The following is a 25,536-nucleotide window of genomic DNA, read 5'->3' on the forward strand; positions in this document are numbered from 1 at the left end:
TAACATCTTATGATCTGTTTAATAAACTCGTTGCCGCAAACCCAGCCCACCACAGCCACCCCAACATGACCTTTAAACAGTTTATACAGTTTCTGGGGCTAAAGAATCCCTCCTCTGAAGACGCTGAGCTCAATCCGGCGTTTCCGTAGCTACCATTCTCTTGTGGGCGGTGTCTGGGGGAGTCAGGTGTAAGAGTGGGCTCTGCAAGAGCAAGGTCAAAGTCAAGGTCAACCTCTGAGCTCCAGTTAGAGTCCAGGCCAGGTCTATGGCTTCCTCATCTGGTGACCGGCGTGTTTCCGCCGCGGGGAAGTGGTTCACTTCTTGTGCTTCTTCCTCTTGGCCGTTGGTCTGTGGCCCGCCTTGCCCTGCTCCACATTGCCCAGGAGGAGGTCGGGGGCGCCCCGTTTGCCCGGCGTCTTCTTGCTGGACATGACGTCGTCCTTGGAAAGTGGCTGGATGATGGCGCCCGCCTTTGTCACAATCCGCGGCGCCGTCAGCTTTCGTACCGCCAACTCCGGGTTCCATGTAGAACCGAGAGGAGAACGGATGCTCCTTTCAAACTGGCCAGGGTTCTCAAAGGGGAACGGAAGCTGGCTGACCTGGAGACAGAAGAGGGCAGAAGGTGAGGGCAGAGAGGAATGGAGAGAGAGAAGAGAGGGATGGAGAGAGAGAAGAGAGGGATGGAGAGAAAACAGATAGAGGTGAGGGCAGAGAGGAATGGAGAGACAGAAGAGAGGAATGGAGAGAGAGAAAACAGATGGGTGAGGGCAGAGAGGAATGGAGAGAGAGAAGAGGGAGAGTAAACAGATAGAGGTGAGGGCAGAGAGGGAGGGAGAGAGAGAATATAGAGAATAGAGAAAGAGGGAAGAGACAAAGACGGGATAGAGAGTTGCGAGAGAAGGAAGAGTGAGGAGAGAGGAAGAAGAGAGGTATTAGTGATACATTAGTCCTGGGTATTTGGGTATCTGAGCCTATTCCCATAGATTGATAAAGTGTAGCAGGGTGAGCAGGTGAAGAGCGTGTGCCCCTCCTGTAGTTCCATCTCTAACCTGGTGGGCAGCGACAGAGGAGTCTCGCTTCTCTGAGATGATGACTGCTGGAAGCTTCCGGTCTTTCCTGGGCACGGAAGGCGGAGCTTTCTTCAAGAAGCTAAAATACAAAATCACCATGGTGTCAACAAGTCATGTCAACTGACATCACTTCCTGTAGGCCAACTTGAAGGAAGCAAACACACACACACACACACACACAGGGCTTACCGCCTGCGTTTGTGCTTCTTAACCGGGACGCCGAGCCCTCCCCACTGGCCCCACCCGGGCAGTGTTAAGTCCACGTCTTTAGGTTTGCTCGCCTCCTCCTGCTTCCGTTTTTCCTTCAGGAAGTCCGACACGACATCATCTCCGGCGAACGCCTCGCGGATCACGTCCGTCTGTTCGTCCAGGGCCTTTAGAGGAACAGAAAAACCGTCATCACGTGAAGCATGACAACACCTCTCCCTGGGAACCATGACAACACCTCTCTCACGGAACGAGCTACAGGTCTGTGTACCCATCGGATTACCGACTCTCACTCTCTCTTACACACATACAGCACTTGCACACACGCACATGCACACAGAGGGTCGTCGGATCAGTCTCTCACCTCATCCTCGGCGTCTTCAACAGCCGGTGCCGTCATGGGAACACGGATGCTCTTGGCTTGCTTGGTCAGCACCTGTTCTAGGTCGATGATCTTCTGGCGACGTTTCACCTTAGGGGCATGCTTATTCCCATGACCACTCGCTGCCACTGCCTCTGACTCCACCTGGGCCAACAGACACAGCAATAATCCATAAATATGGACCCTTTCAACAATAAAAACAAAAACAATGCTTGAACGTTCTATTTGGGCCCCAATCTACTTCCTCTGCATTAAGATAACATATGGAATGTTAAAACGGAAGCCTTGTGGGGCCAACTATGATGCTGATAATGGAACTATCTTGAAAGGGTCCATACAAGGATACAAGAAGGTTTATTTGTCACATACATAGCAATACTAATGTAAAGTATGACATTTCGTTTGGTGTTCAGCTTTTTCTGTGCAAGTGTGAAGAAAGAAGAAAGATCAAGAAATAATAAATAGCAAGAGAGAATAAAAAGTGGTGTGTGTACAGTCCATGTGCAAGTGTGTAAAAAAGTAGTTTATATAGTCTTGTTCAGGGTACGGATTGCTTGAGGATAGAAGCTCCTCCTCAGTCTCTTATCTGGTCTTGTAGCAGCAGAGACGTTTGCCTGACCTCAGTCTTTTAAAAAGTCCATGATCAGGATGTGAGGAGTCCTTTACAATACATTGGGCCCTGGTACATAGTCTTTTCTTGTAGATCTCCTGCAGGGTAGAGAGAAGTGCTCTGATGGTGCGTTCGGCAGATCGCACCACTCTCTGTAAGGCACTGCAGTCACGGGCTGTACAGTTCCCATACCAAGTGATGATGCTACTTGTCAGAACACTCTCCACAGCTGAGGAGTAAAAGGCCTTCAAGGTGGGTGTTGATACTTTGAACTTCCTCAGATGACGTAGGAAGTAGTCTTTGCCTTGATTTCCTCAGTGTGTGCTAGGGTGTTAACAGTCCATGTTAGATCGTCAGTGAGGTGTACTCCCAGGTATTTGAAGCTTGTGACTCTCTCCACTGGCAGCCCACTGATCTTTAGTGGAGTGTAATCTCTGCTCTGTTGTTTCCTGTAGTCCACCACCATTTCCTTTGTTTTGCTGACATTCAAAGTGAGGTTGTTGGACTGGCACCACTGGGCTACCTCATCCACCTGGTTCAGATAGGCCTGTTCATTCGCCTTATTCACCCGGCGGCCAGAACAAGGCTAAAGGGTACACTTGCCATTACACCTCAGTCTAGCAGATGGTGGTGCTAATGCACTCCATTTGCAAACTGCCAAAAAAAAAAAAGCTCACCGAAAAAGAAGGGTTCACTGGCCTGTTTTTGGCAGTTTGCAAACGGAGTGCATTGCCACCACCATCTGCTGGACTGAGGTGTAATGGCAAGTGTACCCTTTAGCCTCGTTTTGGCCGCCGGGTGAATAAGGTGAATTGTTGTTGGTGTTCAGGCCCACCACCACTGTGTCATCTGCAAATGATTGATTAATGATTGAGGTGTGACTGCTGCTGGCTCTGCAGTCATGGGTGTAGATGTTATACAGCAGAGGACTCAAAACACAGCCCTGTACAGCCTGTGCTGATGGTTAAGGTGTCAGATGTCAGACCACCCATCCTGGCCACCTGTGATCGGTCAGTGAGGAAGCGGTGAACCCATTTGCAAATGGTGCTGTTTAATCCAAGAGTCTTCATCTTTGTGACCAGAGTGTGGGGGACTATGGTATTGAATGCTGAACTAAAGTCAATAAACAGCACTCTCACATACTTCCCCTTTCCTCCCTCTAGGTGGTTTAGGGTGGTGTGCAGGAGGTTGGAGATGGCATCGTCTCTGGACCTGTTTGTTCTATAGGCAAACTGGAGGGGGGTCGAAGGAACTTGGTAAAGATGAGCAAATGAAGTGCTTTGAAAAGCTTGTGAAGAATTTCATCACTGTTGATGTCAGGGCCACTGGGCGGTAGTCATTTAGGCATTACATGATGGGCTTTTGTTTTTTGGCATAGGTACAATAGTGGCATGTTGGAACAGTAGCTTGAGCCAATGACGTGTACACGTCACATACACACATATACATGATTAACAATCAGAGCAATAATCAATATACACAATCAATAATCACACACACTCATCACAAACACTAATAATCAATCACTATACACTATCAAACAAACACTCAGACACACAGTGACCTATCAACACAGAAGCAATAATCACACACAAACACACACACACACACACCACACTAGAGGGGTGCCAGATGGACATGTAAATCAGCCAATCATACCATGGGGGCGGTGTCACTGTGCGTCTCTGTCAGTAGCTCCGTCTCCTCCAGCGTGCGGACTCGTGTTGTGTCCTCATCCAGCAGTGTATCCATGGAAGCGACTCCTACGGTTGCCAAGGGGGCAGCATCTTGTTGTCCTTGCTTGGCCAGACGTCCGAAGAGCGCATTAAGCTCGGATGCAGCTGCTTCATCCATCTGGTCTTCCTCCTCCTCCTCCTCCTCGCTGGTCTCCGCTATGGTGAAAGAGATGCTGGGACCACCAGCAGCCTGGGAAGACTCTTCTGCAGGAGAGGTGGAGATTTTACTGGTTTACATCAGAGCACATACAGGTATGCGCGCACACCTACACACACTCAAACACATGCACGCATAACCACATACACACTCACGCACACTCCAGCACGCACCATCCTTCTGTCTGGCTTCTTCGTCGACCTCCTCCTCCTCGTTCGTCTTCCTGAGCTGCCTGCGACGGGCGAACTCTCCCAGCAGCCTTTCCTCCTCAGTCTCCGCGTCGCCCTCTCCTCCTCCCGACGCCGCCACCTCTGTAGGCTCACTGCAGTACCACAGACAGACAGACAGACTAAGTCAGATCACACAATCGACAGCAGAACAGCAGGAAACGGGAGGCTCATATAGAGCCCATCAGGTCATATAGAACACATTTTATTGAACAATGAGGTTTGTATTTTTATCAAAAATAAAAAACTCAAAAAATGCACTGTTCCAAATTATTATGCACATTAGAGTTTCAAGACCTTTTATAGGTTGTAAAGAACTAAAAATGGTCATTGGTTGAATTTGCAGCATTAGGAGTACATATAAATTAAATAAGAAGTTATTTCAATCAAAACCATCTTAACAGGCCAAGTTACATGTTAACATAGGACCCCTTCATTGAGATCACCTTCACAATTATTGCATCCATTAAACTTGTGAGTTCTTGGAGAGTTTCTGCTTTAATGTCTTTGCAGGATGTCAGAATAGCCTCCCAGAGCTGCTGCTTGGATGTAAACTGCCTCCCACCCGAGGTCATTTTCACACCGTCAGGGACCCAAAGGGGCCTACCAGCGCTCTCCCCATGATTCCGGCCCAAAACATGACTCCGCCACCTCCTTGCTGACGTCTCAGCCCAGTTGAGACATGGTGGCCATTCACCAACCATCCATTACTCCATTACTAATCCATCTGGACCATCTAGGGTTGCACGGCACTCATCCATAAACAAAACTGTTTGAAAATTAGTCTTCATGTATTCCTGAGCACACTGCAACTGTTTCTGCTTGTGAGCATTGTTTAGGGGTGGCCGAATAGTAGGTTTATGCACACTTGCAAACTTCTTGAGGATCCTACACCTTGAGGTTTGCGGGACTCCAGAGGCACCAGCGGTACCTTCAAGTACCTGTTTGCTGCTTTGCAATGACATTTTGCCTTTGATTGGGCTCACCGGGCAAACTAATCATCACAGGTGTCCGAGATTGATTTCAATGACCCAAAAAGCCCTGAGACACAATACCATCCACAAAAAAATAAATGTTTATGACACTTAAATCCAATTTGCATAATAATTTGGAACACGCTGTAGACACCATCAGGTCAAGCCCTGCAGCGCATAGTGAACACAGCTGGAAGGATTATTGGTGCTTCACTCCCCTCCCTGAAGGACATTTACACCACCCACCTCACCCGCAAGGCGACCAAAATTGTGAGTGATGCAAGTCACCCCGCTCACAATCTGTTCGATCTACTGCCCTCTGGGAAGAGGTACAGAAGCCTGCGCTCCCGCACTACCAGACTCACCAACAGCTTCATACACCAAGCTGTAAGGATGCTGAACTCTCTCCCTCCTCTCCCCCCTCCACCCTCAGCTACATAACATCCTGGACATTGGACCCACAATGGCCGCGTGCACTACTCCACTTGCACACTTGCACACTTGTACACTTTACAACTTGTTGTTGTTGTCCTGAAAACACAACACATCTGCTGCTCTTACATAACTTGCACCACTATGTCACTTACTTTCTTACTTAGGTCAAACAGAACTACACAAGCCTTTTATTGGCCTGACTTTGCACTAGTATTTTATTGACTGTCTATGCACAATTTCAACCAAATTTTGCTGCTCTTATTTTTTTTCATTATTATATGTGCCCTCTTATTTACTTACTTTTTTGTTTACTTGAATGTTATGTTTGTCTGTGGACTTAAATTGGTAAAATATGTCTTGTCTTCACCGTGGGATAGTGAGAAACGTAATTTCGATCTCTTTGTATGTCTGGAACATGTGAAGAAATTGACAATAAAGCTGACTTTGACTTTGAGGTCATATAGAACACATCAGATCATATAGAATACATAGAACACACCAGACAACGACTCTACTTCCTTCGTCAGCTAAGGAAATTCAAAGTTTCTACATCCATCATGAAGGCCTTCTACACTTCAGCGGTTGAGAGTGTTCTAACTGGTAGCATCATCACCTGGTATGGGAACTCCACAGTTAGAGATTGTAGTACTCTGCAGAGAGTAGTGCGCTCAGCTGAACGTACTATAAGAACTCAACTCCCTGCTCTACAAGATATCTATTCCAGAAGAGTACTCCTAAGAGCCCAAAAGATTCTGAAGGACTCTTCTCATCCTAACAATGGATTATTCCTACCGCTGAAATCAAGAAGACGCCTATGTAGTCACAAAGCCAGAACTGAGAGACTCAGGAGAAGTTTTTATCCCCAGGCCATCCGAACTCTGAACTCACACTATACTGACTTTGCACACATTCACTCCTCAGCACTCTCAAACATTTCCCAACTCTGAATTCACACTATACTGAATTTGCACTCATTCACTCCTTAGCACTCATGACCCCCCCCCCACACACACACACCCACACACACACACGCACACACACCTACATGAATTTTAGCCCTTTTACATCTCTCTCCCTATGCTACAGACCTTTTATTTATTTTCTTATTTCATCACACGTCAAAACACACACACACATCTGACTTTCTCCAATTTTTGCACATCTCCATAGAACTTTTTATTTATTATTTTTGATTTCTCCTCCATCTACCCATGTCCTTGATTGCCTAGCCTTTCTATCACTGTCATCACCTCATACATACAGCACACTGCTTGCTACAGTAAGCCTCCTCTACATACTTAATTTCACTGCATTTCTTACTTCCAGTAACTATATGCATGTGACAAACTTCCTTGTATATATAGAGCCCATCAGATCATATCGAACATATCAGACATGTGACTGTGTCTTGTGTGCATCCTGCCTCTTAACACTGTGCTGACGTCAAATATGTGATTCTGTCCCACACTACAGGGTCCCTCACGGTTCTGGACAGCAGACATCTCAATAGCTAGCTTGTTTACTAACAAAAACCCTCACTGAAAAGACGCATCGCGCAGAATATAATATGTTATCAGTGCAGTCTTGTGGTGGTCATTGATGGACATGGCACGCAATCCTCTTTTGACGGATAGAATCCTACCTGTCCGATCCTACCTGTCTGTCCGCACCCTATCTGTTCGTCTTCATCCTACCTGTCCGTCATCACCTCATCTGTTCCTGCCTGTTGTTCCTTCCCTACCTTTTGGTCCTGATCCTACCAGACCCTACCTGTCGGTACTGACCCTAACCGTTTGTCCTCATCCTAAACGGTTGGCACTGACCCTACCTGTCGGTCGTGACCACGATGCTCTTTGGTTCTGCCTCCATTGCTGTTGGCATGACAGCAGTCATCTTCATCCAGGGGTTTGCCCCCTCCTTCTGATTGGCCGATGCATCGTTAGCGATGTCGGGCAGTGTCTGGTCATCATTGGTCAGAGTGGGGTCGTTGTTGTCATCGTCGTGGTCACTGTCACCGTGGAGTTCAGCGGAGGGGAGGGGCTTGTGGGTGAGTTGGCGGTTGAGTTCGAGCTGTTCTTGCATGTCCTGACGAGCCTGAGAACACACACACACACACAATTAACACACACACAAACACACCCCTTATACACACACACACACCTTTAATACACACACTGTTAACCCCCCCCCCCCCCCACCCACCCACACACACCGTTAACATACACATGGTTAACACACACTCAAACCCCCCCCCCCCACCCAACCACACACACACATCATTAACAGACACACATAGATCTTTAACACATACACACACCTCCAAACCCCACCCCCCATACACACACACTCACCCCAAGGTCATATTTGGCCATGATTGCTTTGGACTTGGCCCATTTCCCACTGTTCTGATGCTTCAGAGACATCCTCTCCTGCAGGGAGAAAGAGACAGAAAGCGAGAGAGACAGAGAGAAAGACAGAGAGAAAAAGAGACGGGCGGACATAAATGTCCTGTTCAACAAATAACAGTGAAATAATGGCAAAACTAAATGCAAACCAAAAAAAACCCCACCACAAGCAGTCTTGTAAACAGTTATCAGTTATCTGCATCATCATCACACACACACAAAAAACACACCTTTATTCATCTCGTCTCTTAATGTTCTCTCCCGTTTCTCACCTCGATCCTGTTTTTCTCCATTTTCTGCAGTTCCTCCATGGCCCTCTCGGGGTCACTCTTGCACATCTCCTCAAACTGCTTCAGGAAGGCTTTCCTCTTCGCCTTCTGCTGCACCTTATGGTATCTGACACATCACACACACGCACACATTAGCACTGAAGCACCAATAGACAATGAATATGTGGTCATTAAAAACATATGCACACTAAAGGCCTTGGCTTCTGGTCACTCAGCAAAAACCCAGGCAGCACTGAGTAGATGGCCAATGGATGGACTAAGAAGTAGGGCAACGAATATTCTAAATTTGAATATATATTTGAATAGTTTTAAAGAACAGAATTTCGAAGGTGAAAATGAAAATTCGAATGTGGAAAAACACGCGGCGGTCTGCTTTGCGAGTGAGCGCGCTGCAACAGGAGTCGCACTGTTGGGCACAGCGTCACTGCTGATAGTTGACTTACATGGAAGATGTCAGAAAGTGCAGAGCATTGAAGTCTTGAGTTAGTGAATTGGCTACCATTCTTTCATTGTGTAATCGCTGCGTACGTGCATTCTCCCTCCTGCAGATTTGCGTTACGTAGCCAAGTGCTTAATATTGCAAAAGTTGAAAAAATAAATGTGTTTATTGTACAGAAAATAAATAGCCTATACTGTCATACTGTCAGTTAATTGGCTACAGTGCAGTGAAGAGTTTGGAGAGTGAAGTCATGATAGGGCAACTTGGAGTTTTATGAAAATAATTTACAAACCATGGGCCATGACGCCTCTATTTCTTGCAGCTGTTAAAACACCCGCTAGATAGTTTAAATAGCCACCAACATTCGTTTTTGCTGTACAGATTATTTCTGACAAGAAATAGCATTCAACATTTGTTTATTGTTGCTCATTTTTAACAGTGATGTTTTAAATCACAAAATGTCTTCCCTAACAATTTGACAACAGCTAGTTGTGAAGTAGACTATTCAACTAGCCCGCTTGCTTGACAAAAAGGTTTAAATTGAAAGTAAGTGATTGTGTATGTGTAGGGTGTATTTCATACACCCTACCCTGAATATTTTCTACATCCATGTCTACACTATTCCAGATTTGTTTGAATTTTAAATCTCTCCTTGATATCTTTAGGGTTAGCAGTAGGCTATACTACGAATCTCGATAAATGGGTTAGCAAGGTATGTTGTGCTCTAAGCCAGGGTATGCTGTGACACGAAAGTGGCTGTTTTAGCGTCGCTATATCACCATGGTGTCTTATGCTGCCAACCAAACCTGGTCGGGAACAGATTATGTGCTAAGATATAGCTCAATTAGTGTAAAACTACCGCCTACTGACCAATCAATTATCTTGAATATCTTACAGGTGGAGCTCTGCCTCTCCAAACATTTTGGATCTCGCAGGCGCTTTAACAGTGTTGTGCATGCAAATATGCCACTATGAACGTGCATACCATACAACATCTGTTGACAATCGATTTGTTTGATGTTATAGGCTAAACACTAAAAATGGCCGCAGTCTAGATTACGCTATTGCTCATAAATACGGAAGAAATCGTTTTTAATAGGCGATCTTGTGCGTCTTGTGCGCACAGATGAGCTGAAAGCCTAGTTTTACAAATATATCACATAACTGCTATCGTAGTATCACTTAAAGGTTGTATCAGCGATTCAGGCCCAAAAAAGGCCCAAACATAAATGATCACATTGATCGCTGATACAACCTTTAACTTATACCCTGAGTTAAGTCTTTGTGTAACTTCGATATGTCTAGATATGTCTAACTTGCTTCGTAGTATACCCCACTGGTCTTCCTCTCCCCAATATCTTTAGGGTTAGCAGGTCTCCCTGTCCCTGATATCTTTAGGGTTAGCAGGTCTCCCTGTCCCTGAACTGAACTGTACTCTGGTTGATCTTTGACCTCTGCGGAGCTCACTTCTTGCTCTTGATCTTGCGCTCTCTCTTGGCTTTGGACTCGTAGTAGGATTGCAGCGCTCGAGCCTTCTGCAGCTCCGCACGTCGTAGCTGGGCCTGGGGACCACAACAACAGCAACCATTAAACAACAACAATCATTAAACAACAACAACAACAACAATCATTAAACAACAACAGCAGCAGCAAACAGAAAGTCAAACATTTACACACACACACTCACGCACACATACAGACATATACACACACACACACACACACACAGACACACGCCCCCTTCACCTCTTCCAAACTCATGGCCTGCAGCTGCGCCTCTTCCACGGGGGTCAACACGGGGTCAAGGGTTGGCTGCCGGTGGGCGTGAAGCACAGCAAACACCTCCTGCTCCAGCGGAGTCTGAGTCTGAGCAATGCACACATTAATCAATCAATCAATCCATTAATTAATCAAAATCAATCAATCAAAAATAACCTCCTGCTCTAGCAGTGTGTCTGATCAATGAAAACATCAATCAATACACCAATTAATCACTCAAAAACACCAATTGACCTGTCACTAAGCGCCACCCTTAGAACGCTGATGAGCCAATGACAGTCCAGCTTCAATGGGACTCGGACATCAGCTCGGATAACTCCATAGGAAACAACAGGGAGCAGGCATAAAATGACAAATTAATGGTTATTTATGGAGTTTATTAACTCAAAAAAACGATAACCATGGTCAAACGTTTTGCATAGGAGACGTGTAATACTGATAGCTGGTACCCCGAGAGGCTAGAAAACGGGGTATATTTTCATCAGCAGTAGCCTACAGGACGTCTCTCGCATTTGCAACAGCTCAACGTAATGTAGGCTACTAAGCCAATAACGTGGGCACAGGTTCACTGTTAAATCCCAAGATGAAAATGCTCATTACAAGGATGCAAACAGAGGTATGGTCAAAAAGGAGTGAGATTATCGAAGCCCACGCCCCCACAGGAAATATCATATAATTACATTTTGCCACCACCTCTGCAGGGGCGGAGTCAGAGGGGTAGCTCCGGGTGGCACAGGCCACCCTTGAGATTCGATTGGCCACCCCCAAATCTTAGTCTACAATTGGCCATTAACATGGTCTAAGGCAGGACCTTTCTTGATGCACTTGCAGCAGTTTGAAGTATCAGACGTCAGAAATGTAAGTGGCAAACACGCTTGCCTTTATTGGCCTACAGGCTACTGCTTGTGCTAACACGCAAAGATATCTATTTACCTATTGCATCTGCCAGTGCCTATTTATCTAATCACACACTTAAGTGTCCGACATTTGATAGGTCATTAAAGTTTCAAGTTTTTTGAGAACTTTACTGATCATTAATCATCCAATCGGAAGACATGGAACCGGTTATGTTGTTGCCCTGCAACAAGTTACCCCACGTGAAAATGTAATTAATAATTTGCCCACACTTGTTGTGATCATAATATTGAGATTTAGAAAGATGAAATTGCTCACATACACAATACACTCCTTCATACCACCCTCAAGTTTCTTGAGAACTTTAAAGAAAATAAACAAATAGACAAAAAAGCAGGTCAACTTATTTTAACAGCTACAAAAATAGATGCACATAGATACAAGTTATTGTGGGGGGGAAATGTATTGGATGAGTATATTTGTATATCTTCATTTAATAGAATAGAATAAAATGGATTATATTTTAATGTCCCCATGATGGAATTTGTTTTAGCACAGCATAGCCCAGGGACAGACAACTTAGATAATTAACTTTAATATGTTTGTATTATTTTATTCAAATACAAAGACATTTTATGTGAGTGTAAGGTATTTGTGTTTTTTTTTTCTTTCAATTTATGAGTATGGTGTTTGTGTCTGGTTTCCCTAATTGTGCTAATTTCACATCTTGAGCCTGTTTCTGTTTATCTGGTTGTTTTGCCTCATGCCACCCTTGAATTACCACTGCACCTCTGCCATCCAGGGCTCACCCTATTCACACAAAAATGTTCTTTATATGAAAATACACTGTCCCAGTTCCTTCCCTTATTCTGTCTGCTGGGGCCTGACTTTGGCTGGTAGCTGGCTTGTCTTGACAGAGGAGCTGGGCCACACTGGGTAGATATGATGGTAGCCACTCTCTCTGTGTGTATAGCACTGTATGGCAGTGATTCAACAGAGCATGCACTCCCTTGTTAGCATAATTAATCTCTTTTATGCAGAAAGTATATTTGGCATGTCCCTTTTTTTCAATTTTTTTGAAAAAGTCTGACATTTTGAATTTGTGTTTGGCTGTCTTGACCTCAATCTCTGTTTCAACCTGTAACCAAGACCAGTTCCAATTTGTTTTACAACCCTCATCCACTTTCTTAACTGTTAGTGCCTCACTCTCATCAAATTCTCTCATTCTGTAAATTAAAAGTTGCATATATTAGCCATAGTGTTACCCTAGACCTGACAGTATCATAACAGAGTGCAAAATAGTTCACTTCACTTTGCCCCCTTTCTCAATGCGCCCCAAAATAACGTTATTCTGCACGAAAATGTACAGTTAAAATGTATCAACAGTAGTGCGGTCTGACTGTTAGGATAAGCCCACACATCAGTTTCTCGCCCTTATGTTGTAGGTGTCATTGAAAATAAGTCAGTTCGTCACTTGTCACTTCGGGTTGCATTTACGAAAAAGCCTAGACCAGCGGCTCATTAGGCTACTAGACGTCAACAAGCTGCTAGTCTAAACAAGTACGTTACCATTAGGCTAAACGTTGGAAAGGGGATAGAGTTGGATATAACGTTAGGCTGCTACTAAAATATTACAGGACAAAATACTGCTAGTCTGTTCGGAACTGAACTAAACTGACTGACGCAACAAACAAGGTTAAAAAATCCAACTGTATTTTTGCTAGTCATGTAAAATGTAGCGCTAGTGTGCTACTTAAGCAATATAGCACGAGTGAGAGTGGGGTTGGTCATGGATATTCCCACGGGTGTTGTTCGGCCATAGCCACGAGGCCGGAGGCCGAGTGGCGCAGGCAACAACAGCCGTGTGAATATCCATGACCAATCCCACGATCACGAGTGCAATAATGTCGCGGAAACATTGTCTACATTGCAGAACCACTCAACTTTATTAATTTATGGTGAATAAATGTTATATTACTGTGCACAGCCTGACATGACGATGCTAGCACGTTAGCAGCGGTTAGCTAATTATGCTAACGTTAGTCTCCTCCAAGTGACAATCATATTATACACAATGCTGGCAATGTTAAGAGAAATTAGCATCCTCGTTTATCTTACTTACATTGAGCTGACTGTGTGGCTTAATCCACAGATGTGGTGAAGCACTGTTTCGTTATGGTTTGCTAAGGAGTAACCCATTGCTTGAAATAGTGGAGAGCTGGGATGAGAACATTGTGTCAAATCTTCGCATTGTATCGCGGAGTGATTTATTATTAGCTGTGCAAAGTCTGAGTTGAAATGTCCAGGGATATTCCAACTCATGGAACGTCTCTCGGCCAATCAGAAACAAATAAATAGTTCCATAGAACCCAATTGTTGTATAACTAGCACTAACCTGGCATAGTTATTGTAAAGACTGTAATGACACATTAGGACAACCTAAACATTACACAATGCAAATGGTATAAATTATGTGATTAGAAGTCATCAAATATGGTTAACCTTACCTTTCTTGCAAAAAAGACCAGGCGCGACACAAAATTACTGGATCCCGGACTGATAGATGTAACTTTAAATCCTTGCAGTGAGTGCAGTGAAGTGCAGCCTTGTAGCAGTAGGATAATGGTGCGCAGCAAATGGGATTTTTACGTGCGCAGCTTTTTGATTTAGTGTTGTCTTACACTTCCTATGTTTCATGGACTGTAACGGTAGGCTATGTGTTTATGTAGTCATTTTAATACAGAATTAACTTTGATGAAATTATAAATCAGACACTTCAACCCCCCCCCCCCCCCCCCCCCCCCCCCCAAAGACAAACTCGTCGGATCTGCACGATTCACACAAGTCCCCCAGACAGCCGTGAAAAAGGCGGCATCCGCCAAAAGGCGCGCTGTTTGCATCCCTGTCATTAACCAACTACTATATTCATACTACATCAAATATTAACGTAACCTAACATATCTTAGTATCAATCTTCCACTAGCTAGCTAGCTAGCATTAACGTCAGTGGTTTTTGCATGGTGATTTGCACGGCTATTCGCCACAACTGCTTGTCACCTTGTATGTATTCTAAAGTTTTGAATACACCCCTCCATAGCATAATTAAGTCCCTTTTGATAGCTTCTGGAGGAAAGTAAATCCTCTTATCGATCAAAATGTCCTCAAAGCCTGTTTTCATATACTGTCAGCTGCCATTGTCCACAATGTATTTCTAATCAAGTCTGGTTTGTTTGTTTTGTTTGTTTGTTTTCACACGGTAACAACGGGGGGCGGGGCTTAGCGACAGGTCAATTCCAGTGGGATGTGTAGGTGTGCTTGTGTGTGTTTGTGCGTCTGTGTGCGTATGTGTCTGCGTGTGCATGTGTAAGAGTGTGTGTTTGTGTGAGTGTGTGTTTGTATATCCGTGTGTGAGTGTGTGTTTGTATATCCGTGTGTGTGTGTGTGTGTGTGTGTGTGTGTACCTTCCAGCTGGTGACAACCTGCTCCATGCGTCTGGGCCTATTGGGCTGCTGGTTGAGGGGGAAGACAAGCTGCTCTGCCCTCTGCTGGAGGATGATGGTACTCTCCCAGCGCGACACCTCCTTCGAGGCCTTCTGAAAGGCCGCCTCACGTTGGATCTGCGAGGGGACGACAGAGGAGACACACACAGATAACACCCACAGCCAACCAGGCAGATGAAGACATAGCACCGATAGATAAATAGACAGACAGACAGACAGACAGATATACACAGACAAACTAACAGACAGATAAATAGATAAACATAGACAGACAGAAAAACTGGCAAATAGATGAATAGATAAATATAGACAGACAAACTAACAGACAGATATAGACAGACAAACAGATAGACAGAAATAGATAAGTATAGATAGGGTTGCAAAGGGGCGGAACATTTCTGGAAACTTTCCGGAAACTTACCATGGGAAGTTAAGCTGGGGAATTTTGGAAATATTCCAAATTGGAAACCATCATGGAATTAAAGAAATATACAACACAACTACCTCTATTTTTTTTTAATATATGTCCTATATTTCTATTTTGATACATACATGTTCTATATTTCAGTCTTGCACTTTAATTTAATGTTTATTGTCTATGGCTATGTCCATAGTATGTCTATGTCTGTATTTAAAGCATGTCTATGTCTGCATGGGAAAGTAAGAAACGAAATTTCAATTCTTTGTATGACCAGTGCATGTAAAGAAATTGACAATAAAAGCCGACTTGACTTGACTTGACTTGACTAAAGGAAATTATGGGAATTTACGGGAATTAACTGGGAATTTTGGGTAATTCATACAAACTGTTTCATATACAAACATTAACATTTTGTTTCGTAATAAGCAATATGATTTGTATGTTCGTATTTTTGCTTAGCCTAACATACAAAGCTAGCTAGCATGCTGCGGGAATCCCATTCTCTGCCTATGGTTTACTAGAGTGCTAAACTAGCAACACTGAACTGCCCAAGATACACCACACCACTCAACAACAAAATCTGATTGGTTGGAACATTTTTCCCCCATGCATATAAACGCACCATAGGTTTCCTTTATGTCTAGCAGCCTATGCCGATTGCTGTGTGCATGTAGAGTTTCGAGTTTCAGTAGAAATTTGACTTAAATTGCATTAAATCAGGTTGTTTTAACTAATATTAGACTGCAAGATAGGGTTTTGAACACTACATTTAAGTTCCCTGTTATAGACCAACTTGCCATATTAAAAATTCCCAGTTTATTCCCATTAATTCCCGTTAATTCCCATATATTCCCGTTAATTCCCATGGAAGTTTCCAACTTGGAAAATTCCCGGAATTTTGCAACCCTAAGTATAGACAGTCAGAAAAAATGACAGACAGACAATAACTACCTTTTCTGTCTGCTGGTGGCTCAGGGGGAGTTCTAGAGTAGCATGACGTTTCTCCAGGTTCTTCAGCTGTTTCTGAGTTTTTGTCAGGCTTCCATCAGTTCTAGATGCTTCTGTAGCAGAACTGAGCAGATCGGAGAGAACCACCTTCTCCCCAGCGCCTAACAGGGAAGGGTTGCACAGGTCATAATTTACTCATCTCAACAAACTACAGGTCAAGATTAACAAGAGCTACAATTACAGTCAAATGTCACAATTAAGACAATTAAATCTAACATTGGGTACAATATTGCATGTTAATATGACTGTTAGTGTTAATAATGTCAGTGTCGCCTTGTCTTGGTCATGGAAAAAAGGTTGATGAACATGGTTCGTGCTATCTGACGAAATAACAAAAACAGCATCTAAACAGCATCAATTTACCTATAGGTGAACTTGGACCAGTTTTCGAAGGTACTTGGCAGGTAGGCTGTTCTTTGGTGGATTTAGAGTCGATTTAGTCATGTGATTCCTGGTCGCTTTAAAGCCAGTTTAGTCATGTGATTTCTTTTCGCTTTAGGGTCAGTTTAATCATGTGATTCATGGTGGATACGCTAGTTTCTTCCCGTTCTCTGACACACTTACTCATTCTCTGTTCTAATGATATTTAACAAGTCAAAAGTATTCATGTTATGCTTTTAGACAGCATCCTCACTTTACAGCACTGTCACATGCCAAACCTTCCCTCCCCACATCCCCTTAAATCAGCCCAGGTTCAAGTGAAAATAGAAAAGAGAAGAGATGTCTCCCTGCGCCCACCTTCGGCGTTCACGGCAAACTCGGACACCTGCAGGCTGGCCTCTGACCTCTCCGCCAACTTCTTCCTGAAAGCAACAAACAAAAACACTTTTCATAGTTCCGCCGAAGTGTTTGTGAAATATAAATTACCTGAAATGTAATGGCTTCAATTTTGTCATTTAATAGGCTAATCTTGACTTCGTAGACTAGCACACAGTTGATTTGACATTCATGAGCGATCTACAACACATGAACCGTTTTTAATCATTAGTAGTCTGGATTAGGCCATCTTAATTGGCTTGCATTAGACTTAATGTAGCCCACTGGCCTATGGTTACAGTCACTGAACAGGCTCCTAAATGTACATGACACTTTATCTTTCATTAAAGAGTATAACTAACTAGTATGACACTTTATCTTTCATTAAAGAGTATAACTAAGAATTCTAAAGTCTCTAGAACAACAGAAATTATCAAGGTAATAAGCTATGCCTGTAAAAGCTTCATGTGGTAAACAAACCTGAGAACTTGCATTAAAGCCTGTACTGTTGTACAGTCATGCTAATCATTGCATCACCATACAATGCAGATACAGTTGTGCTCATAAGTTTACATACCCTGTACATACACATGCTAAAGTTGACTAAAAAGAGGAATAAAAAATCATCTTTTGGAAATTGATCGTAATGCCTTAATTTAAGAAATGAGGAAAAAAACCTTTAAAAACACCAATTTTCTTTGTGAATGAATAATGTATCGTAAATAAATAAATGTTCTTCCTTTAAATACAGGGGCTTATAAGTATACATACTATGTTGAACTCCCATAGAGGCAGGCAGATTTTTATAAGGCCAGTTATTTCATGGATCTAGGATACTATGCATCCTGATAAAGTTTCCTTTGGAATTAAAATAGCCCCACATAATCACATGCCCTTCACCATATCTAGAGATTGATGTAACCCACAGTTCAAATAGAACCGTAAATAACTTTAGTGATATAAATAATATAAATATTTATATGAATAAATAGCAATACATGCTCAAATAGAACCATAAATAAACTTAGTGATATAAATATAATTTAAATATTTATATGAATAAAGAGCAATAAATATATAAATAAGAAATTAAGTTATTTATGTATACATTTATTAGAACCCACAAAACGTGTTAAAATATTGTTTTTGTAATAGTTTCAATGCTTTCAATGATGTTTGAACCATCCATTTAATTTAATATCACTGCCCCTTTAAGACCCTGTCCCAGCTAGACTATGCACAAGCTAGTTTTGAACACAAACAGCAGACGCTAACGGAAAATCAATACGATAGACACAGAAATCCAGACACCTTGAATTAAGTTCCAAATAAATCTCTAATATTGTTCATCAAGAATCAACTCAGTAACATCTTAGCGGTGGTTTTGAAGACAGTTTCGGCCAGGTTTTTTTTTTTTGCTTGACGACGGATCGGACCCTTGATGATTCAGCGTATTGCGAGACAGCATACGAACTGAGATATTTCAAGTGGACACTAGATGGCGAGCCTACCCAAGGAAATCTAACGGCAAGGACTGAAACACCGCATTCGGAAACGGTTTGACCTGAACAAATTGAACTGAGCTATTCTTTTATTCACACTGGATATTGACTGACCTTTTGAACAAATCAAATTGGACGGATCCTCTGAACTGAAATTATTTCAAGTGTTGCAACACAGTTATTTAAAGATACTGAATAGATTGTCAATGGGTGAATGTATGAATGTGGATTGGTTAATGTGTTGTGTTTTTTCTTTTATGTTTTCCTGTTAAAGTGAAACTGAAAAGTGAAGCAATTGCACAAAGAAACATTTAAAATATTTCCATTATACCTTAAAGAAAGAGTTAGATTCTGTAAAGTGAAACAATCACACTAACTTAAGGACACTAAAAATACTTACCTGTTACCCTAAAGAAAGAAGAGTTATAACTCGAAAGAAAACTAGAAACAAATAGCTCAAAAATAGCTAAAGCAACTGTTCTAAAAAGCTATTCAGAATTGAAAAGACCGGTCTAAAAAGAAAAACTAACCAGAATAAACCCATATTTAAACCCATTTAAACTTACTTAAACAAGAAAAGATTAAACTTAAAGGATTTGAAAGTATTTATTACACATCTCGTACTATAAATATTTATTGATCTATTTATTGACCTACATCTCGTACTGTAAATATTTATTGATCTATTTATTGACCTACATATTGTACTGTAATTATTTATTGATCCATTTATTGACCTACATCTTGTACTGTAAATATTTATTGATATATTCTTTGATAAGCTTATATTCATTGAACCATTTATATTGATATTATTGAATTCTATCTACCCTACTAACTGACCTATTTTATTCTTGTTTAGTAAACTGCAGACTTATTTATATAAACGTTCATGTCTCATCTCTATAATATACACCACTCAACGAACCTAGAACTGGTCTAGTAGCGTAATTATTATGGTCACAGTGACACAAGTGCTACATTGGCATGGTTTCATTTCAGTTAGCCTAATAGCTGATTTGATTTGCATTGAGAGATGATCTCATGGAAAGTACCCCATGCCAATCGTGAGATATATGGTGAGGGGTATGTGACCGTCTTTTTGGAGTAATGCATAACACTATGCTATGATATAAACCAGACAGTGTAGAGGTGGTTGCCATGGCGAGCACTCACCTCCTCTTGCCACCCAGGGAACTGATGGCCTCCAGGAGTTTGGTATGTTTGCGCTCGTCACCGCTGGCATCCTGTGGACAAACAAACACCCCGGTTACCACACTAAGCACCAGGTCACAACACACAAAACGTAAACATGTATCTATCTGCGTGTCCTCCACTAGCTGTTAGCAATTCTAACATTTCAGAGAAACAAAGTTATGTAAAAAGTATACACTGAGTGACCACTAATAAAGGGGGGGGGGGGGGGTGTAGCAGAAATGAAGGCACTGTGTCAAAAAGTTGTTGTTGTTGACACAACATGCAATAGCAGCCTAATAACAGTGATATCTGCACAACTCTCTCATTTTGTGTTTTCTTCCTTCTGACAATAGTAATGTTTCTTCTGTTGTATTATGATAAAAGCAATTTATATACATTTTATGTGCCCCCAGAGTCCAAGAATCACACCTGTTCTGTGAAGACCTGCCCGTACTCTGTCTCTGGTAGCTCTGATCCTGACTGATTAATGCAGTGCTACAAAAAACGTTGGGTGCACCTTAAGTATGTGCCGTGCATCTAAATGAAAAAGTTAGGCGCACCAGTGCAACCAATGTAAAATGTTAAAATGTAACCCTCTGACCTTGGGTTATATTTACATTTATTTATTTAGCAGATGCTTTATCCAAAGCCACTTACATTATGCCAATTATATAACACGGGCATTGTTACATTGTCCCCAGAGTGACTCGGGGTTAAGTGCCTTGCTTAGGGGCACGACAGTGGAAGCCGGGAATTGAACCCACAACTTTTCTGCCTACTGCATGCTAGCCCAGCTCCTTAACCACTACGCTACCACCACCCCAGGGATTAACCCTAACTCTCTGACCAACCAACCACCCATATGGCGGAACGCACTACCAGTTCCCAGGGCAGAGGCGTCCCTCTCTCTTCAAAACCCTCTTGACGACACAGCTCTTCCATGAGTACCTCCTCTCCTAACACCACTAAGCAACCAAACACAGTTAACTTGCACTTACCATGACATTCTTCTCCATCCTGTTTCTTATTCACACTGTACCTTGATTGTTTTCAAGGTACACTGTTTGGACAAAAGTGTCAGCCAAATGACACACCTGACAACGGCAGACCCACACAACCAGAGCAAAGACCTCAGACACACAAATGTAAAAAAAAAAAAAAAAAAAAAAAAAAAAAAAAAAAACAACCTCATAGGCTGATGCTTTCACTTTTTTTATACACAGACGTGTCTTTCTATTTCACTGGTCTCTGCACACCCTCAAACACACCACAATACCTCTACTGCCCACGTTGACACTAAACTATACTCGTCAAACCCTCCAATTTTTCTTTAAACTCTTGGTTATGACTGGTTTCTGCTAGCAATCAAATCCCGTTTAACGAGAGCAAGGGAGAGAGCCAGTCAGTAGTGATGGCGAGATGAAGCTTCTTGAAACCTTGAAGCTTTCCAGCTAAATGTGTTAAAGGGACACCAGGCAACGTTTTTGTGTTAATTAATCATCTTCGTAAGTCGGTATATGGTTAAATGACTCATTATGGGGCGAATGAAGGCTCTCTCGCCCGCCCCTACTGCCTGTAGAAAGAATATCCCACTTGCAAGTTCGGTATATCCTACCCGCCGACCGAAGCATGATCAGTTTACAGCACAGAAGCAGGCTAACGAAACGCTAGAGATTGTTGCAAACATGTGTATAATGGCAGAGCCGGCGAAGAAGCAGCGAAAACCCTTGACGGAAGACGCAAAGAAAAGGAAAAGAGCTTCAGACCGAGCGAGGGGGAGTTTCGTAGAGAAAAAGCATCCGGCTTGTAGCCTAGAAATCTAGACGCGCCCCTAGCAGCAGCAAATTAAATTTGCTGCCAGGGATAGTCTAGCAACTCTCCGTTGGCTTGTGAGCTCCAGAAATCGAAACTTAATCAGGCATTGAAATCGTGTATAGAGTCGTTTGGTGGGCTTAACATAACGATTGATGGCAGAGTTGCAACGGTTTGGCTTGAATTCCCTGCTACTTGAAAACAAATATCCTATTGCGTCCAGAGGGAATTTGAAATACAACTGATTATCCCGCCCCTCGGACTGAGCACTGCGAACGGTGAGTGCCCAGACCCTACATTTTAATGTGGGTCTGGCTCGCCAGGCTATCAGGCTTGCCTGGTGTCCCTTTAAAAAGTGGTTCATTTCTCGAGGCTTCGAATGCACCCTAAGACACCTACTGGTCAATAAAATTACAACACTAATACAAATTCCAAACACAAGAGCAATACAAAAAGCGCCATTTAGTCTGCAAATGCTTGATACATTCATAAGTACAGGCATTGGGGAATACAAGCGATTCCCGTATTGAAATATTTCCTCTCTTTGTGGCCTAACAAAGTAGTAGCTATAGACCTCTCCAGAATAAGTCCCGCCTCCTAACTTCCGTATCCATCCAACCTTCGGTTGTCAAATGTCTATGGGAAATAACATGGCGTTTTGAAAGATCGTACCTGTCAAACTCTGTAGGTGACAAAGTAGAAAAAGCTGCTGGGCAGATTGGCCTACACACTTCTCCCATCTAGTTTCCACTGGATTTTTTTATTTTCGGTGCCGTTTAAGTAGTATAGTCTATAGTATACTACTTAAACGGCACCGACAATAAAAAAAAATCCAGTGGAAACTAGATGGCAGAAGTGTGTAGGCCAATCTGCCCACCAGCTTTTTCAACTTCGCTACCTACAGATGTTTTACCGGTATGATACCACGCCGGGAAGTTGGATGGATACGGAAGTTACGGAGGCGGGACTTATTCTGGAGAGGTCAATAGGCGATCTGTGAAAATTCATGAAAATCGAGATAAGGATCGAACTCAGGTTGCGAGATCCCTAACCTAACGCCTTGCCCAGTGCCCCAAAGAGCAACTTACTTACAGTGAAATATTTAGTTGTAACAAATGAAGTAGAAGGTGATCCGCGAAAATATATTATCTCGAGGTAGTAAGGATCGAACCCATGTCGCACGATGTCTAGTCCAACCCCTTACCCAGTGTCCTATCCTACAATCAGCCTTCTTTCAGAGAAAAAAAATCTATATTAAATTGTAGGTTAACGTTGGGTAAAATGACACAGAAAAGAGCAAAGTGCTTTTGTAACTGAGTGTGTTTGAAGAATAGAGGGCAGTGAAAGTGCTTTGGTAACTGGGTAGTATTTTAAATTAATCTACAACCAACCAACAACTGACAACTACCCGCGAGTAGACTACGTATTCGAGTATGGGGCATCTTAATAGTCGAAGCGTCCTGCCTGAAGTGAACCACAACTCGAAGCAGTGGAGCCAAACGAGGCCTCGAACGTCACGCCTGACGTCAAATTACCAATACAACTCAAGCCTCGATACAGGGCTTTCCTGGGAATGGCTTGACGTTCTCGACACACGCTTCTGAGCCTCGGTATCAACCGTAACATCACTACCAGTCAGACTGACTGACAGCCAGTTAGGTATGCAAGTTAAATAAAGACATTTCCTAACTTACCTCATCCTCACTTGCACTGATGATATTCTCGTTGTCTGGGAGGAAATCTTCGTCGCTTTCCAATTCTTCGTCCATCGTCCTACTAGTGGTGGTTTTGCTGGAAAAAGATGAATAAAATATTTGGCGTAATCCCCAAAACAGCCAGATCTAGCCCACAACAGCAATTGCCAGAAATAATGGTATTCTGGCTAATTTTCCATAACAATTGGTATCGTTAACAATGTAATTATCTAAATACCATATTTACAATATCTTTAAGTCTCAAACCTAGGCAAGTCGAATTTTACGGATTTCTTCTTGTCTTTGACCATGGTAGAACACGTGTGCAAGTAAACTTCACAACTGTAGCACCTCTTCCGATCACTGTCCTCTCTGATTTGAATATGGTTGCGGAGAAATTAACACCCTAAGTCCAAGGGTTCTTTAAGTTCATTCCTTTCAAGGTTATAAACTTTAACATGTATTCATTCAGTTGACTACACGAAGCACCGACGCTGCCATGCTGTGTTTTCCTCTAGTTCCGGCGTGAAATTATGACGTTGCAAATTAAACCGGAAGTTATATATTTCGACTGCTGTTGACATAGACATAATATACAATATATGTATATTATGTCTATGGCTGTTGACTGCTGTGTTATGGGCAACAACGACCCAACCTGTAAGAAATCAAAAGGACATAAGTACTCGTTCATTTAACTTTTGACCTATAACCTATGTTGAATTTATACAAACTACAATCAAATCTGAGATTTGTCAACGACAATCAGGTGAAAGAGACAAATTTAGCCGTCTAGCTCCATTGACTCCCATTCATTCTGCACTCATGGCGATTACACCCAGTGGAACTCTGGTGGAACTGCAACCAAAATTCGGTACAATGCACTCCGTAGACGGGCTCTGTTACTGGTTAGAAATCCTGTCCGACTTCTGTCAACCGGGGAGGGACTTACCACCGTGTCACCATGTCACATGACCTTAAAATATCGCGGGAGTCTTAGCCTGCAGACAGATCTTGGGTTGCCAGAGCCCGTTTACGGAGAGCCGGATCACTCCCTATTAACTCCATTGTACCTGCAATCTGTTGCAGTTCCGCTAGGGGCGATCACGAATAAGTGCAAAAACAATGGGGGTCTATGGAGCTAGACGGCTAAATTTGTCTCTTTCACCTGGTTGTCGTTGAAAAATCGAAGATTTGATTGTGGTTTCTGCAAGCTCACTAGGGATTATAGGTCAAAAGTTGAATGAACGAGTACTTACGTCCTTTCGATTTCTTACAGGTTGAGTCGTTGTTGCCCACAACACACTAGCTTTCTGCTAATGAATGACGTCATTGACGCATTTGAAAGGCTTTTTAGAACAAATAAGTGACTCAAAAAATATAATACTCAGCGGTGTGTATTTTCTCTGTCCCCTCTTGTAGCTCTTGTATTTTTTGAGTCACTTATTTGTTCTAAAAAGCCTTTCAAATGTGTCAATGACGTCATTCATTAGCAGAAAGCTAGTGTGTTGTGGGCCATGGAGGTATATAACTGGAGAGAGTGACTAAGTCCCGCCCATCCAATCTTCGCGCTCACCTGTGGAGTTACCATCCAAATGAGGCAGCGGTGTCAGAGGCACAGTAGACGGTCAGAGCATCGCCAGGCGTCCAACATTGTATGATTGCATGTCCGGGGTCTGCTATTTACTTACGCTGCAAAGCACAGGTATTTATTTGAGGTAGGCTTATTCGAGGCAGACCTTTATTTCTTACATTGTACGTTATTGAGACATGCGTTTTGTTTGGAGCGGCATACCAGGCTATCAAACTCAGACGATTTTCGATTTTGGTATGGGATTTAATTTACTTTTTGACTTTTATTATATAGTTAAATGTTGAGACTAATGGGCATTTAAATCCAGAGGGTATTTGATGATCACTGTAAAGTTTCGTGTAGTTGAAAAAGTGTTGGAATTTCCAGCTGTTTATTGCAAGACAAGGCCTTTCCTTCATTCATTGAACGTGTGCTGTGCTCTAATGGAAACCTTAGTGCATAGTGAAGTAGCCTAAATTGAGTTTTTTTTTTTTAATTATGCATGGT

General features: G+C 42.7%; 1 protein-coding gene across 1 annotated transcript; it reads right to left on the reverse strand.

The window, feature by feature from the left end:
- On the reverse strand, window positions 1-24,008 carry si:dkey-251i10.3 (uncharacterized protein LOC553498 homolog). Its single transcript, XM_042091503.1, has 17 exons — window positions 23,724-24,008; window positions 23,457-23,553; window positions 19,930-20,000; window positions 17,234-17,298; window positions 16,439-16,596; window positions 15,028-15,183; window positions 10,679-10,798; window positions 10,400-10,494; window positions 8,476-8,599; window positions 8,150-8,227; window positions 7,627-7,892; window positions 4,336-4,484; window positions 3,929-4,209; window positions 1,642-1,803; window positions 1,260-1,444; window positions 1,050-1,149; window positions 1-599 (listed from the first exon to the last, which is right to left on the reverse strand). The coding sequence occupies exons 1-17, from the start codon at window positions 23,765-23,767 to the stop codon at window positions 315-317; spliced, it is 2,436 nt and encodes an 811-aa protein (XP_041947437.1). The 5' UTR covers window positions 23,768-24,008; the 3' UTR covers window positions 1-314.
- Window positions 24,009-25,536: the final 1,528 nt, after the last annotated feature.

This window comes from Alosa sapidissima, chromosome 5 (assembly GCF_018492685.1).
Source record: "Alosa sapidissima isolate fAloSap1 chromosome 5, fAloSap1.pri, whole genome shotgun sequence".
Lineage (NCBI taxonomy): Eukaryota > Metazoa > Chordata > Actinopteri > Clupeiformes > Clupeidae > Alosa > Alosa sapidissima.